General features: G+C 47.4%; 2 protein-coding genes across 2 annotated transcripts; both read left to right on the forward strand.

The window, feature by feature from the left end:
- The first annotated feature begins 11,395 nt into the window (after positions 1–11,395).
- Positions 11,396–13,811, forward strand: LOC100191301 (uncharacterized). Its single transcript, NM_001136735.1, has 6 exons — positions 11,396–11,829; positions 11,964–12,176; positions 12,378–12,473; positions 12,711–12,856; positions 12,948–13,170; positions 13,357–13,811. The coding sequence occupies exons 1-6, from the start codon at positions 11,683–11,685 to the stop codon at positions 13,546–13,548; spliced, it is 1,017 nt and encodes a 338-aa protein (NP_001130207.1). The 5' UTR covers positions 11,396–11,682; the 3' UTR covers positions 13,549–13,811.
- Positions 13,812–13,817: 6 nt separating this feature from the next.
- Positions 13,818–14,804, forward strand: LOC109943474 (uncharacterized). Its single transcript, XM_020546585.2, has 2 exons — positions 13,818–14,185; positions 14,327–14,804. Exons 1-2 carry the CDS (start codon positions 14,135–14,137, stop codon positions 14,693–14,695), a joined length of 420 nt encoding a protein of 139 aa, XP_020402174.1. The 5' UTR covers positions 13,818–14,134; the 3' UTR covers positions 14,696–14,804.
- The last annotated feature ends 2,207 nt before the right edge of the window (positions 14,805–17,011 follow it).

A 17,011-nucleotide genomic window follows, 5' to 3' on the forward strand; every position in this document is an offset into this window, starting at 1 on the left:
TGTTGATGCATCAGTAAGGTGACTTGAAGCCATGATTTGAACTCATATAAGGTGATATGGTACAAGTCACAGGGTTTGATTTGAGTTTGCTTCAAAAGGTGAGACAAAGATGTTTGTGATCCTTATGAAGCAATGCCATGGAGAAATCACACATGAGACACCAATGACTCAAGGAGTTTACTTCATTTTATTTTATTTAACTTGAGTATAGGAATCGTCGTACTATAAAGGGGGATCCAAAAAGAAGGTTGGTGTTTGCCAAAGCTCAAACCTCTCTATTCAAAAGCTATTTATGAAAAGCAAAAATCTCTTTATCGTTCTATGGTTGACCATGGTTAGGTTTGAGAAACCTAGAGTGTTCTTGCTGAAAAGCAGCTGAACTTGTTCAGCTGCAGCTGAGCTTTTCAGCTGAGCTGGACTTCAGCTGAGCTGAGCTCCTTCAGCTGCAGCTGAGCTTTTCAGCTGAGCTGGACTTCAGCTGAGCTGAGCTTCTTCAGCTACAGCTGAGCTTTTCAGCTGAGCTGAACTTCAGCTGAGTTGAGCTTCTTCAGCTGCAGCTGAGCTTTTCAGCTGGGCTGAACTTCAGCTGAACTCAACTTCAGCTGTGAACCTCTTTGACCATACACCAGCTGAACTTGCCTCTGGGCAGTTGAGCTGGGGTTTTCTCTCCTAAACTCTCTGGTCAAGACCGGTTGAACTGGTCCTGAGGGGCAGTTCAGCTGGTCTCTGACCCCTCTGACCTCTGACCAACAGTCTGCCAGTCAGACTGGCAAACAGGTCACCAGGAGCTGTCAGGGGCGGTTCAACCGCCCCCCCTGGGCGGTTCAACCGGTGTTGGTCAACTTTGACCAGTCTGCGGTCAGTCTGCGCGTCAGTCTGCCAGTCAGACTGGCAGACAGGCTGCCAGGCCTGCCAGGGGAGGCTCAACCGCCCTAGGGGGAGGCTCAACCGCCCTCAAACAGAAAAATCGGCCCAACGGCTAGTTTTGAGCTCCAACTATATATACTACCTCCTACCTCTCTTCCCAAAGCAGAGAGCACGATTTGAACTCCATTTCTAACCCAAGAAACACCTCCCTCTCTCTCACACACATCTCTTGCCTCTCCCATTTCAAATCTTTGGAGAGAAATCTTTGAGTGAGCTTGAGAGCTGCGGTTTTGTGCTTCATCTCTAAATCTCTCTTGCTCTTCTTCTTCATTCGAGCTTTGGTACTACATCGAGTTCTTTGTGGATTCATTACTCTTGGAGCTTCTAGCTCCTAGACGACTAGGTGTCTCTTGTGAGTCTCCAAATCTTGTGGAAGACCACAAGAAAGTTTGTATTACCCGCTCGTTTGAGCAAAGATTATTGTGTGGGCTTGACCTTTATGGTCGGCAAAGGGAGGATTAGGGTTGAAAGAGACCCGGCTCTTTGTGGGCGCCTCAACGAGGAAGTAGGGCACCTTGGTGGTGTGACCGAACCTCGGGATAAATCTTGTGTCTCTTGTGTTCTTGTTCATTGTTCTTATTCATGTTCTTCGTTCTCTCACCATAGCGTGGAAGATTTGTTTATATCTTTTTGGTGTGTGGATTTTGAGAAGTGCCCTTCTCAGATCTACTACTTTGAACCCTGTGGATCATTTAGAACATCTCATTTCCAAAGTTAACTGGGTGAATTTCGAGACCAATTCAGTTTTACCCAGTTTGCTTCTAGTTTTTGTTGAAAAAGTTTTATCTTGCCTATTCACCCCCCCTCTAGGCAACTTTCAGCTAGAAATGCTTATAATGATTTTGATTCACATGTTTATGATTCTCATGCCATGTTTGCCTCTAGTTCTTCTTATAAGCATGATAGGGATATGCCTAGGAGAAATAGTGCTCATGTGCCTAGAAAGAATGTTATTCATGCTCCTAGGAAAGTAGTGAATGAACCTTCTATAATTTATTGTGCTTTAAACACTTCCTTTGCTATTTGTAGAAAGGATAGGAAAATAGTTGCTAGGAAGTTAGGGGCAAAATGCAAGGGAGACAGGACTTGCATTTGGGTCCCTAAGGATATTTGCACTAACCTTGTAGGACCCAACATGAGTTGGGTACCTAAGACCCAAGCCTAAATTTGCCTTGCAGGTTTATGCATCCGGGGGTTCAAGCTGGATTATTGATAGCGGATGCACAAACCATATGACGGGGGAGAAGAAGATGTTCACCTCCTACGTCAAGAATAAGGATTCCCAAGATTCAATCATATTCGGTGATGGGAATCAAGGCAAGGTAAAAGGGCTAGGTAAAATTGCAATTTCTAATGAGCACTCTATCTCTAATGTGTTTTTAGTAGAGTCACTTGGATATAATTTGCTATCTGTCAGTCAATTATGTCAAATGGGATATAATTGTTTATTTACAAATGTAGATGTGTCTGTCTTTAGAAGATGTGATGGTTCACTAGCTTTTAAGGGTGTACTAGACGGCAAACTTTATTTAGTTGATTTTGCAAAAGAAGAAGCCGGTCTAGATGCATGCTTAATGGCTAAGACTTGCATGGGCTGGCTATGGCATCGCCGCTTAGCACATGTGGGGATGAAGAACCTCCACAAGCTTCTAAAGGGAGAACATGTGATAGGTCTAACAAATGTACATTTCGAAAAAGATAGACCTTGTGCAGCTTGTCAGGCAGGTAAACAGGTAGGAGGAGCGCATCACAGCAAGAATGTGATGACCACGTCAAGACCCCTGGAGCTACTGCATATGGACCTCTTCGGACCCGTCGCCTATCTAAGCATAGGAGGAAGTAAGTATGGTTTAGTTATCGTTGATGACTTTTCCCGCTTCACTTGGGTGTTCTTTTTGCAGGATAAATCCGAAACCCAAGGGACTCTCAAACGCTTCCTCAGGAGAGCTCAAAATGAGTTTGAGCTCAAAGTGAAAAAGATAAGAAGCGACAACGGGTCCGAGTTCAAGAACCTTCAAGTGGAGGAGTTCCTTGAAGAGGAAGGGATCAAGCACGAGTTCTCCGCTCCCTACACACCACAGCAAAATGGTGTGGTAGAGAGGAAGAACAGGACGCTCATCGACATGGCGAGGACGATGCTAGGAGAGTTCAAGACCCCCGAGTGCTTTTGGACGGAAGCCGTGAACACGGCGTGCCACGCCATCAACAGGGTCTACCTTCATCGCCTCCTCAAGAAGACGTCGTATGAGCTACTAACCGGTAACAAACCCAATGTATCGTACTTTCGTGTATTTGGGAGTAAATGCTACATTCTAGTAAAGAAGGGTAGAAATTCTAAGTTTGCTCCCAAAGCTGTAGAAGGGTTTTTATTAGGTTATGACTCAAATACAAAGGCGTATAGAGTCTTCAACAAATCATCGGGTTTGGTTGAAGTCTCTAGCGACGTTGTATTTGATGAGACTAATGGCTCTCCAAGAGAGCAAGTTGTTGATTGTGATGATGTAGATGAAGAAGATGTTCCGACGGCTGCTATACGGACCATGGCGATTGGAGAAGTACGGCCACAGGAACAAGATGAACGAGATCAACCTTCTTCCTCAACTATGGTGCAACCCCCAACCAAAGATGACGAACAGGTACCTCAAGTGGAGGCGCTTGATCAAGGGGGAGCACAAGATGATCAAGTGATAGAGGAAGAAGCGCAACCGGCACCTCCAACCCAAGTTCGAGCGATGATTCAAAGGGATCATCCCGTCGACCAAATTCTGGGTGACATTAGCAAGGGAGTAACTACTCGATCTCGATTAGTTAATTTTTGTGAGCATTACTCCTTTGTCTCTTCTATTGAGCCTTTCAGGGTAGAAGAGGCCTTGCTAGATCCGGACTGGGTGTTGGCCATGCAAGAGGAGTTAAACAATTTCAAGCGCAATGAAGTTTGGACACTGGTGCCTCGTCCGAAGCAAAATGTTGTGGGAACCAAGTGGGTGTTCCGCAACAAACAAGACGAGCACGGGGTGGTGACGAGAAACAAGGCTCGACTTGTGGCAAAAGGTTATGCCCAAGTCGCAGGTTTGGATTTTGAGGAGACTTTTGCTCCTGTGGCTAGGCTAGAGTCAATTCGAATCTTGCTAGCATATGCCGCTCACCATTCTTTCAGGTTGTTCCAAATGGATGTGAAGAGCGCCTTCCTCAACGGGCCAATCAAGGAGGAGGTGTACGTGGAGCAACCCCCTGGCTTCGAGGATGAACGGTACCCCGACCATGTGTGTAAGCTCTCTAAGGCGCTCTATGGACTTAAGCAAGCCCCAAGAGCATGGTATGAATGCCTTAGAGATTTCTTAATTGCTAATGCTTTCAAGGTTGGGAAAGCCGATCCAACTCTTTTTACTAAGACTTGTAATGGTGATTTGTTTGTGTGCCAAATTTATGTCGATGACATAATATTTGGTTCTACTAACCAAAAGTCTTGTGAAGAGTTTAGCAGGGTGATGACGCAGAAATTCGAGATGTCAATGATGGGCGAGTTGAACTACTTCCTTGGGTTCCAAGTGAAGCAACTCAAGGACGGCACCTTCATCTCCCAAACGAAGTACACGCAAGATCTGCTAAAGCGGTTTGGGATGAAGGACGCCAAGCCCGCAAAGACTCCGATGGGGACCGACGGACACACCGACCTCAACAAAGGAGGTAAGTCCGTTGATCAAAAAGCATACCGGTCAATGATAGGTTCTTTGCTTTACTTATGTGCTAGTAGACCGGATATTATGCTTAGCGTATGCATGTGTGCTAGATTTCAATCCGATCCTAAGGAGTGTCACTTAGTGGCGGTGAAGCGAATTCTTAGATATTTGGTTGCTACGCCTTGCTTCGGGCTCTGGTATCCAAAAGGGTCTACCTTTGACTTAGTTGGATACTCAGACTCCGACTATGCTGGATGTAAGGTCGATAGGAAGAGTACATCAGGGACGTGCCAATTCTTAGGAAGGTCCCTGGTGTCATGGAACTCTAAGAAACAAACATCCGTTGCCCTATCCACCGCTGAGGCCGAGTACGTTGCCGCAGGTCAGTGTTGCGCGCAACTACTTTGGATGAGGCAAACTCTCCGGGACTTTGGCTACAATCTGAGCAAAGTCCCACTCCTATGTGATAATGAGAGTGCTATCCGCATGGCGGAGAATCCTGTTGAGCACAGCCGCACAAAGCACATAGACATCCGGCATCACTTTTTGAGAGACCACCAGCAAAAGGGAGATATCGAAGTGTTTCATGTTAGCACCGAAAACCAGCTAGCCGATATCTTTACCAAGCCTCTAGATGAGAAGACCTTTTGCAGGTTGCGTAGTGAGCTAAATGTCTTAGATTCGCGGAACCTGGATTGAATTGTAGCATACATGTAGTTATGCTTTTGATCATGTTCCTTTTTGCATTATGTTGCTTATTATGGTGCTCAAGTTGTACAAACACTCCCTGGACCTCACAAGTCCGTTGCAAAGTGATGCACATGTGTAGGGGGAGATGTGTTACAACTTGACCCTTTGAGACTAACCATGTGCTTGAGTTTGATAATTTAGTCTCGAAGGAGGATTGAAAGGGAAAAGGTGGACTTGGACCATGAAAGACTTCCACTGCACTCCGATGAGAGGGTAACTAATTCCAAGTTCATCTCATGAAATCTTATTGCCATTTGCTCTTAATTGAAGACTTTGGTGAGGCAATGGGGTTAAAGGGCCAAGATTGATCCCGTTTTGGTGCTTGATGCCAAAGGGGGAGAAAATAAAGGCCAAAGTGATAAATGGATCAGCTACCACTTGAGAGATTTTGAAAATAGTAGAATAGAGTTTTTGTTTTGTCAAAAGCTTTTATTGTCTTTTATTGTCTCTCTTGCCAAAAGTTGGCTTCTTGTGGGGAGAAGTATTGATTATGGGAAATAGGGGGAGTTTTTGAAATCTTTGATCAATCTCTTTTGGAATGACTCTCTTTATACTTCAACATGTGTGTTTGACTTAGAGATAGAGATTTGAGTTTGATTTGCAAAAACAAACCAAGTGGTGGCAAAGGATGATCCATATATGCCAAAATTGAATCAAAACCAATTTGAGTTTTTATTTGAAGTGATTTTGCACTTGTTCCACTTGCTTTATGTTGTGTTGGCATAAATCACCAAAAAGGGGGAGATTGAAAGGGAAATGTGCCCTTGGGCCATTTCTAAGTATTTTGGTGATTGAGTGCAAACACAAGGGCCTAAATGTGAATTTATGTACATGGATGAACAAGGTGAAAATCATGTAGTAAAGGTATGTTTCTAAGCCTTAGTACATTGGTTTTAAGTACTAATATATTTGTCTAAGTGTTAGAAACAGAAAGAAGAAGAATAGAGAAAAGGAGAAGGGACTTGGCTGTGTGCTGCCAAGACCCAGCTCGGTCTGGAGCACCGGACTGTCCGGTGTGCACCGGACAGTGTCCGGTGCGCCAGGCTGGCGCGACTCGAACTGGCCGCTCTCGGGAAATTGGCCGGCGGCGTACGGCTAAAATTCACCGGACTGTCCGGTGTGCACCGGACTGTCCGGTGAGCCAACGGACGGCCAGGGCCAACGGTCGGCCGCGCAATCCGCGCGGGACACGTGGCCGAGCCAACGGTCGGAAGACGGCACCGGACTGTCCGGTGTGCACCGGACATGTCCGGTGCGCCAACAGTGCCAGATCTGCCAACGGTCTACAACGGTCGTCTTCGCCGTTTAAGGAAACAAATCGGGCACCGGACAGTGTCCGGTGTGCACCGGACTGTCCGGTGCCCCCGACGACAGAAGGCAAGGATGGCCTTCCGGATTTGCTCTCAACGGCTCCTAGCTGCCTTGGGGCTATAAAAGGAGCCCCTAGGCGCATGGAGGATATACACAAGCAACCTTTGAGCATTCTTGATCATCCACACTAAGTCTCTGCGCATTCGTTTGTGTTTCTAAGTGATTCGAGCTCTGTTCTAAGTGAGAACTCTGAGATAGTCTTGTGAGCTCGATTCTTGGCCGTGTGTGTGCGCTTTTGCTGTGGATTTGTGTGTGTTGCTTCCTCCCTTACTCTGTGCTTCATTTGTGATCATATACTTGTAAGGGCAAGAGACTCCAATTTGTGGAGATTCCTTGCAAACGGGATAGTGAAAGGAAAACAAAACACCGTGGTATTCAAGTGGGTCTTTGGACCGCTTGAGAGGGGTTGATTGCAACCCTCGTCCGTTGGGACGCCACAACGTGGAGTAGGCAAGCGTTGGTCTTGGCCGAACCACGGGATAAAACCACTGTGTCACTCTGTGCTTGATTGGATTCTTGTGGTTATTGTGTTTTGACTCCTCTCTAGCCACTTGGCATAAACTGTGCTAACACCTAATCAAGTTTTGTGGCTATAAGTTTGAAGTTTTTACAGGATCACCTATTCACCCCCCCCCCCCCTCTAGGTGCTCTCAATAGCTCATTCATATACCTTTGATCATGTCTCTTTCATATACTATGACTAATGTGTTTTCAAGTGAATTTCAAACCAAGTCATAGGTGTATTGAAAGGGAATTGGAGTCTTCGGCGAAGACAAAGGCTTCCACTCTGTAAGTCATCCTTCGCCGTCGCTCCGAGCACCTCTCTGGCTTTGGTATAATCTTCACTCATATGTTTTATTTGCCAAAGGGGAGAGATAGTAGTTATAAGAGGGCTCTAATGATTCCGTTTTTGGCGATTTATGCCAAAGGGGGAGAGAGCATGAGCCCAAAGCAAAAGGACCGCACCACCACCTAATTTTAAAACTAAGGATTTTCAATTGGAAAATTTCAAACTTGTTGTATCCTATTGTGTTCAAAAGGGGGAAAGTAGTATTTTCAAAATCGATATCTTAAAACCCTCTTGAACACTAAGAGGAGCATTTCATTTAGGGGGAGTTTTGTTTAAGTCAAAGGAAAAGCATTTGAAACAGGGGAAGAAAATTTCAAATCTTGAAAATGCTTCGCAAAATCTTATTCATTTACCTTTGACTATTTGCAAAAGAACTTTGAAAAGGATTTACAAAAGAATTTGCAAAAACAAAACATGTGGTGCAAGCGTGGTCCAAAATGTCAAAAAATAAAGAAACAATCCATGCATATCTTATAAGTATTTATATTGGCTCAATTACAAGCAACCTTCGCACTTACATTATGCAAACTAGTTCAATTATGCATCTCTATACTTGCTTTGGTTTGTGTTGGCATCAATCACCAAAAAGGGGGAGATTGAAAGGGAATTAGGCTTACACCTATTTCCTAAATGATTTTGGTGGTTGAATTGCCCAACACAAATAAATTGGACTAACTAGTTTGCTCTAGTGTATAAGTTATACAGGTGTCAAAGGTTCACACTTAGCCAATAAAAAGACCAAGAATTGGGTTCAACAAAGAGAGCAAGGGATAACCGAAGTGTGCCCTGGTCTGGCGCACCGGACTGTCCGGTGTCCCACCGGACAGTGTCCGGTGCACCAGGGGACTTCAAGCCAAACTTCGCACCTTCGGGAATTCTCAGAGACGCTTCACTATAATTCACCGGACTGTCCGGTGTACCACCAGACAGTGTCCGGTGCTCTAGAGGAGAGCGGCTCTGAACTCGCCAGCTTCGGATTTCCGCTCCGCTATAATTCACCGGACATGTCCGGTGCACACCGGACTGTCCGGTGAGCCAGCGGAGCAACGACTACTTCGCGCCAACAGTCGACTGCAACGCATTAAATGCGCGTCAGCGCGCGCAGAGGAGCAGAGCACGCGCGGGTGGCACACCGGACAGTCTACAGGACTTGTCCGGTGCACCACCGGACAGCCAGGCGGGCCCACACGTCAGAGCTCCAACGGCCGGAACCCAACGGTCTGGTGACATGGCTGGCGCACCGGACAGTGTCCGGTGGCGCACCGGACTGTCCGGTGCGCCATGCGACAGCAGCCTCCACCAAACGGCTAGTTTGGTGGTTGAGGTTATAAATACCCCCAACGACCCCACATTCACGTCATCCAAGTTTTCCACCTTTCAACCACTTGCAAGAGCTAGGCATTCAATACAAGACACACCCAAGTGATCAAATCCTCTCCCAATTCCACAAAAGCTTTAGTGTTAAGTGAGAGTGATTTGTTGTGTACTTTTGAGCTCTTGCGCTTGGATTGCTTTCTTTCTCATTCTTTCTTGAGATCAAACTCACTTGTAATTGACGCAAGAGACACCAATCGTGTGGTGATCCTTGTGGGAACTTTGTGTTCCAAGTGATTGAGAAGAAAAGCTCACTCGGTCCGAGGGACCGTTTGAGAGAGGGAAAGGGTTGAAAGAGACCCGGTCTTTGTGACCACCTCAACGGGGAGTAGGTTTGCAAGAACCGAACCTCGGTAAAACAAATCCGTGTGTCACACTCTTTATTCGCTTGCGATTTGTTTTACGCCCTCTCTCTCGGACTCGTTTCTATTTCTAACGCTAACCCGGCTTGTAGTTGTGATTAATTTTGTAAATTTCAGTTTCGCCCTATTCACCCCCCCTCTAGGCGACTTTCAAAATGCCCAGGTCTTCGTCGTGTCCTTCTCCGGCAACGAACAAGTATGCCTGCCCCTTCCATTCCATTCCTTCTCTATGAAACCTTGGAAGTGGGGGAGGCGATGGATGGGGGTCCCTGATTTGCTGCCCATGGTACCCGTTCGATGGCTCAACATCGCCTGTCAACATGGCATTTCCCTTACCACGGTGTCGACTCGGTATGCTTCTACCAATTTTATGTACCTGTCACCATCCTTCTGTCATTGTAAAAATTATTGTGTTGTTCCTCTGTTGTTTTGGGTGTTAGTTTTTTATTATGCTAAGGATTGAACATAATTTGGGTATGTTAATACTTTATTTATTGTCTGCACATGGTTTGTGTTCTTATGATGATGGCTCATTGATCCTAAAAAATATGTGTTAGGATTTGGAGATCCATGCGGGCACTACCACAGGGTGCTCGTCCATTGTGTTCTTGGCTCTTGGATGCATTAAGTCGTTTCTGAGACCACATTGGCGCAATGAACTCCATGGTGTTTAAGGTTGCTGAATTGGATGGAGCAACAATGATTTGTCACGCTAACAGTAAAAAGAAAGGTTATTTGTTGGTTTTAAACATTAGTAATTGATACGAAGTACCATAATTTGTATGAAGTGTATCCAGTTTTTATTGATGCTTGACTTTAGCAACCACTCCATATTTTGATCTATCTTTTTTATAAGTTTTAGTTCATGTGACTTATTTTAAAAACTTGAGCTCACAAACTTCCTCTTATTTGGTATCTATATGGTGGAATTATGTCATACTATAATCTCTGTTCGTCCAGTCAGTCGTTGTGAACTCTCTTCTAATCGCTCCCTTCATTGGTCGTGTTGTACCAAGACATATTGAATGTAGTAAACAACAACATCGGTTAGTCAAATATAAAAAAATAGTATATAGAGAGCGGAGACAATCAATAAAAAATCTTGAGATCTTTTTGATGGATAATTTACGTGGGTATTATTGTGAGCCGTCGTAACGCACGGGCAAACGACTAGTACATGTTAAAACAACAGTATAATGCTTATGCAGTGTGATGGCACATAACCATATTTGATACTTATAAAAAATAAATATATATTGTTATATTAAAAATCTAATGTGAGCACCTGATGCTACCACGACTTCACCCGCCCCACCACACCGTGCAAAAAGTAGTGCAGAGCAAGCACTCGAACCCACAACCCCTGCTTAGAAATTTGGGTTAACCACTAGACCACACTTACATTAGTGTTTATAAATAAACAATAATCATATTTAAATAAATATATCAGTATATATTTATATGATATATAACAATCGTAGCAAAGCACAGACAACTGGCTAGTATCTATATAATTCTGTGTTGTTCTCATCCTATATACAGGACTGTGATCACTCATGGTAAAGGTTGCATTAGAGTCGCTTATTCTGCCTAATTTAAAAAGAACTCAAACTCTAGGTATTGTAGTTTATGATGGTTTATGTTCTACAAAGAAATTATATATCATATATAGAAGCCGTAGTAACATACGGGCAACTAATTAGTGAATTATATAAATACTTATTGACACGCTTATGGATTACTATAATCTAGGCATATAGATTACATAACCTGTCTAATAATCTATGTTGTCTAGATTATATAATCGATAGAGTAAATAAACAGGGTCTTACAATAACACCCCAACCCAACATTTCCACGTCTCAGGTTTTTTTATGAGAACTCTAGACATAAAAGAGATTAGAGAACAACATCACTTTGACACCTGCTACTCAGAGTCAGAGAAACGGGATTTCACAATGGACGGCTGGACCTATCGTCTCGTGGAACGTGGGAAGAAGACGGAGGCAGCAACCAAATCCACTTCCCGCAATGACTGGCTCACTGCTGGCTGCTGGGTGCTGTCCCCCCTGTCTGTTTCGCTTTCGCCACGTGACCCCGAGGCCCGAGCCCGAAGCGGCGGCGCGCCGGGCGTCTTGACGTCCCCAATGACGCCGCGCGTCGTGGACGGACCTCCGCAGCTTCCCTCTCGTCCGTTCCGCAGTCCGCACGGGGAGGGGAGCTACAGCGACCTACCGCCGAGGCGGGCCCCAACCGCACCACGCCTACTTCAAACCCTCTCCCACCCCACCTCCTGCCGTTCTCGGAGGGGATCAAGTTCGCTTCTGCCAGTCTGCCTGCGTGCTCTGCTGGACAGCTGGAGAGCTAGATGGCGATGCCGTCCGGGTGGAGGGGTATCCTGGGCTTCCACTACGGCATCGTGCAGGCGCCGTTGGGCCCCGACATCTCCGGCCCCGAGCTCGTCGCCGCCGTAGCGAACGCCGGCGCCATCGGCCTCCTCCGCCTCCCCGACTGGGTGAGTAGCCACCGTCTCCGTGCTCTTTAATAACCCCTTAATTTGTTGGTTACCGCTACTAGCTTTGCTTCCCGTACTGTCCTATCCCCGCTGATGAGCTGATCAACCGCTTCGTTGGTTGTTCCTGACCGCAGCCGGCGCCGGATCACGTCAGAGAACTGATCCGGAAGACCAGGAGCCTCACGTCCAAGCCGTTCGGGGCGGCCATCGTGCTGGCCTTCCCGCACGAGGAGAATCTCAGGGTCGTCCTGGAGGAGAAGCTCGCCGTGCTGCAGGTCTACTGGGGGGACTTCCCCAACCACCGGGTCCAAGAGGCGCATCGCGCCGGGGTTAAGGTCTTGCATCAGGTGCGCGCCATTGCTAGTTAGCTGCGCCAATTATTATTGTTTAGTACCCAATCCATGTACTGCAGTACTGGTAGTATCTGTTAGTAACGATTTCATCACTTGGGGAAAGAAATATGTCCGTACTACATCCAAGTTTCAACTCCATTTTATGTAAACCATTGGCATTGTTGTGATTGATGGTTTCGGTTGATATCTGAACAGGTCGGCAGCCTTGAGGAGGCAGCTAAAGCTAAAGAAGCCGGTGTAGATGGGATCATTGTTCAGGGACGTGAGGCAGGGGGTCATGTAATTGGTCAGGTAATTCCCAGCTGGTTTCTGGTTTTGACACTGATGGGCAATTGTTCACCACCCATCCATCAGCTTATGCAGTCATCTGTGCATATGGAATCTTAACCATCCTGTGGAATGCAGAGCAGCATTTTGCTGCCACTATATATGCAGATTCCAGTATATATTAAATGCTATATATATTTTAATTGTCTTTTTTTATGAATGTTCTCTCAATCAGTTTCTATTTGGAAAAAAAAAACCCAGGAAGGACTGTTTCCACTGTTGCCACGAGTAGTAGATCTTGTTTCAGACTCGAGCATTCCAGTTATTGCCGCTGGCGGAATTGTAGATGGACGTGGCTATGTTGCCGCATTGGCACTCGGTGCCCAAGGTGTTTGTTTAGGAACTAGGTATTATCTCGGTCTCTTGATTCACTATGTACAGGGAGGTTACATAATCATCTTAATTTCTTATATATGCTTACATTACAACGACTTTCAGGTTTGTTGCTACCGAGGAAAGCTTTGCACATCCTATTTATAAGCAAAAGCTAATCGAGATGAGTCACACAGACTACACAAATATATTCGGACGTGCTAGATGGCCTGATGCTCCACAGCGGGTCCTGGAAACACCCTTCTATGATGAGTGGAAGAATAATTTCCCAGACCAGGAAACAGAGGAAGATCAACCCATCATAGGCCACTCTATCATCCATGGTGTGGTATGTATTTGGATATCTAATTTAGCAGCTGCATCCATTTTTCGTGTCTTAATTTTCTGTTCGCTTGCTCTGGAGAGCTGCACAAATTATTCCATTTATTTTAAGGAATTTAGCAGCTGCTTATACTCTGTACCTGTGCATCTGAATCTAAGAAATATACAACTGACCAACAATTCCTGACCCCAGCACAAGGATATTCGTCGGTTTGCCGGTACTGTTCCAAACGCGACGGCAACAGGAGATATCGACATCATGGCCATGTATTCGGGTCAGGGTGTTGGGCTAATCACGGAGATCATACCAGCTGCTCAAGTTGTCAAAAGTCTGGTCGCTGAAGCGAAGGAAGTCATCAGAGAAAAGCTTTCTGGTTACCAATAGAATCCTTCCTGAACTGCAAACTAGAAGTATCTGTGTGTGAGTAGTCACCAATCAGAATAATCGGAAGCACCAAGGTTTAGGTTTGATTCTTGTGCTATTTTTAAGTACAATAAAGTAAAAAATGATGAAAATAAACGAGACTAACAAAGGTATTCTGTCAGACATTTGTGTGCGTGTGTGTGAAAATGTTTCATAATCCATTTGTGATCTTGGCCATACATAAATTTTGTTATTTTAATTTAGCTGTTTCACTACTACATTGCAACCATCAGTATCATGCAGACTTCAATATATGTCACGATTTGCATGGTCTCATCATTGAATAGCACGCCTCACACCTGCCGGTAGAAGTTTCCTAGTACACCGTCAGTCATCAGACATGCACTACCATACGCGCTTGCTTAAAAAGGGCAAGTGTGTGTTTGCGAAGAGAATTAAAGGCAGGCTGGCGCAAAAGCTACCCCGACGATGACGAGTGGTCATTACTGTCGGTTCTCCTCTGCGTCACCTCCGGCGTCGAGATGACGCCACAGTCCTTGATATAGTAGTCGTCGAACGCGCGCGGCGCGCGACATGACGAGCATCGATGACTCTTGACTGGGCTGCCAGACGATGTGCACCCGGACTCATCAGCGAGGTAGTACACCTGGTCGTTGCACCACCGAATGCGCTACTCCTCTACATACATCTTGTTCGAGGACACTCACACAACGTCAGCAACGGTCGTCGTCCCAGCGCACATGAATTCATGACCGATCAATAGCGACTTATGTGGCAGGTTAGGCTTCGGGTGGATGATGAACTGGACGGCTTGATGGCGTCGTCGTCGGATGCGGTGCCCAGAACAACCCGAGAGTCACCGGCGTTGGCGACGACCATGAGGTCCCCCTACTTGACGATGGACAACGTGGTGCAGCCGCTCTGGACCGCGTCCAAGTGGCGGCTGCGCTGGAGCTTGTCGTACACAGTGACACATGTGGCCCACGTAGGACGGCTTCCAGACGTCAAACTGGGAGCCGCCAAGCTTCTTCTCGTCGTCGATGAGCGATGCCAACACGAGCGCCTCTTACTATCGGTGTTTGTTCAGGTTTTCCAAGTAAGAAACATGGATTCATCCTTGGCGTTGGTTTATAAAAATAACTCATAAGTTAGATCCATGAAAAAAATATTACGGGGGAATAAATGCCACACATGCAAAAAATATTACGGGGAATTTAAGTGGAAAACATTATTCAAATAAAAGAAACTGCATGCAAGACTCTTCTTTAAATACTACTCCTTCCATCCAAAAATATAATTCATGAATCTCGGACATACTTATCTACTAATAGGCATTTGTTGGCACTTTGCTCTCAGTCGCAAGGAGGCCAACAAGGGTGAACAGTGATGACAACAGGGTTACGTGCTAGAAGGCAATAGCTCTGTTAATCTGGCCTCCCACGGGCACTGTGCGGGGGTATTTATAGGTACCTGAGCGTCCAGCGCCTTGTGCTAAGGACGCATGTGCCCTCAGCTACCTAGGTTATCCCCAGAATATTCCCATAAAGCGGGGTTACAGACTGTAATTACAGAGATGCCTTTACAAATTAGGCCCGTAACGCGCGGCGGCCACGCAGGGCCCGTTACGATGGGCCGGATCGCACGTGGGCCTCTGAGCTGGACGAGGGCGCACTTTGGGATGACGTCGTCGCCGGTCTTCGTTTGGTGCCGATCAAGCGAAGGGTGTCCCTGCCTGTTTTGTCTCTGTCAGACCAGCGGCTGCAGCGAAGGCTTCGAGCGAAGGGTGGCGTCTTTGCCTTTGCCCCAACATTTGCCCTCCGAGGGACCAGTTTGACAAAGTCACCTGGTGCCGAAGACGTCGCTAGATGGCGGAGACGCTGCCCTCGCTCGAAGTGGTTCCGCGGGGGTTTTTGATGTGACCGTTGATTGACGGCGTACTGTTGGATTGCGGGTTTCCCGAAGCGCCGCGCCCTGTTGGATTGCGGGTTTCCCGAAGAGCCGCGCCCTGCCTATAAAAGGGGGCGGGGGTCGGCGCTTTTTGAACTTCACTTTCCGCGCTCCGTGAAAACCCTAGCCGCCCGCCGTCTTGCTGCTCGTCTGCCCGCCGTGCTCTTGTTCGCCGGAGATCTGGCTCGAGTGAAGCAGACCGCCCGCCGCCGCCGACGGTACGCAACGATGCCAACCTCCTCTTCTTCCGCTACCGCTACGCCGCCGGCCGATTCCTCGCCGCCGGCCGCCGCCTCGTCTGAGGAGACGCTGAGTAGTTTGATGGCGGAGGAGTTGCGCGTCGGCGATTCTGTTGATTTTAGCGTGTCGCGGATGTCGTCGGTCCGCGTGCAAGATATGCAATGGTTGGGTTACTTCGGCGGCGGAGTTGCTCGTGTCCCGGGGACGGAGGAAGTCCCCGAGCCGGAGGGCGAGTTGGTTGTTTTCGAGGCGTTCTTCGCCGCCGGTCTCCGCTTGCCTGCGCACCGATTTGTTGGCGAAGTCCTGCGCAGGTTCAACGTTCAGATACATCAGCTGACACCGAATGCCGTGGTGGCTCTGTCGAAGTATGTCTGGGCGACGACTTCGTACGGCGGACAGCCATCGGTCGAAGTTTTTGCGAAGTATTATTGTTTGCACTGGCAGAAGAGGATGATTGGGGACGAAGTTGCTCAGTTTGGGTCCTGCACATTCACGCCGAAGACCGGCAAGACCACGATGCAGGTAGTCGAGTTGGTTCCTTGCGCCCGCAACAAGTGGGGCAACTGGAATGAATTTTGGTTTTACGTTGCTGAGGGTACCGTCGAAGGCCATGAGGGACTCCCCGTGTCCGAGATGTGTTCTCATTTTTACTCAGCGTACCCGCCCTTTGAAGTGGCAGAGGAGGATGTGGACGAAGGGGCCCTTCGGTGCGCCGCCGGCCTGAGCAGTGGGCGCGATTTGGTTGAAGAGTTTGTGGCGTACGGGGTATATGGCCCTTGGCGCATGGCTGGGTGTTGGGCGAAGTGTGCCCTCGCCAGATGCCTTTTCACGGTGGAAGGGTGGTGCGAAGTCCTGCCTTCGCGCTGAATCTGCAAAACCGCGACTCGGCCGCCTTTGTGCGTGAGGCGGAGGATGGGGCGGTGCGGCTCGTTGGACGTTACGTGCCGAGGACAGAGGGCCAGCGCAGCTTTGATATCCGCGGGTCAAATGACCGTTTGAACAGGGTTTTTGAATTAAATCAATTGTCGTATGACGACTATCCTGGTCAAGACGACGTGGACCGCCGTGGGAAGAAGCCGGTGGTGGAGACTGGAGACGACCCTGCGCCGGCGGCCGCCCCATCCTCTAAAAAGAGAAAATTAGGTACTGCTATGGGAGGACTTGGGGTTTTTGATAGTTTTGCTAGAGAGTTGATGAGGACGTGCGCGGCCCCGGGGGGAAGGATGTCTTCGCCCGAGCTCCGGGAGTCTTCGGCTCGGATGCTGAGGGTTACCGG

This window comes from Zea mays, chromosome 1 (assembly GCF_902167145.1).
Source record: "Zea mays cultivar B73 chromosome 1, Zm-B73-REFERENCE-NAM-5.0, whole genome shotgun sequence".
Classification (NCBI taxonomy): Eukaryota; Viridiplantae; Streptophyta; class Magnoliopsida; order Poales; family Poaceae; genus Zea; species Zea mays.

What these genes read in the sequence shown, in the direction of transcription:
- LOC100191301 (NM_001136735.1), top strand. Translation starts at nt 11,683, where the DNA reads ATGGCGATGCCGTCCGGGTGGAGGGGTATCCTGGGCTTCCACTACGGC. An exon ending in GGGTTAAGGTCTTGCATCAG is followed by an intron (nt 12,177 to 12,377) that starts GTGCGCGCCATT and finishes ATATCTGAACAG; the next exon opens with GTCGGCAGCCTTGAGGAGGC. An exon ending in ACTCTATCATCCATGGTGTG is followed by an intron (nt 13,171 to 13,356) that starts GTATGTATTTGG and finishes TCCTGACCCCAG; the next exon opens with CACAAGGATATTCGTCGGTT.
- LOC109943474 (XM_020546585.2), top strand. Translation starts at nt 14,135, where the DNA reads ATGACTCTTGACTGGGCTGCCAGACGATGTGCACCCGGACTCATCAGC. An exon ending in CACCCGGACTCATCAGCGAG is followed by an intron (nt 14,186 to 14,326) that starts GTAGTACACCTG and finishes CTTATGTGGCAG; the next exon opens with GTTAGGCTTCGGGTGGATGA.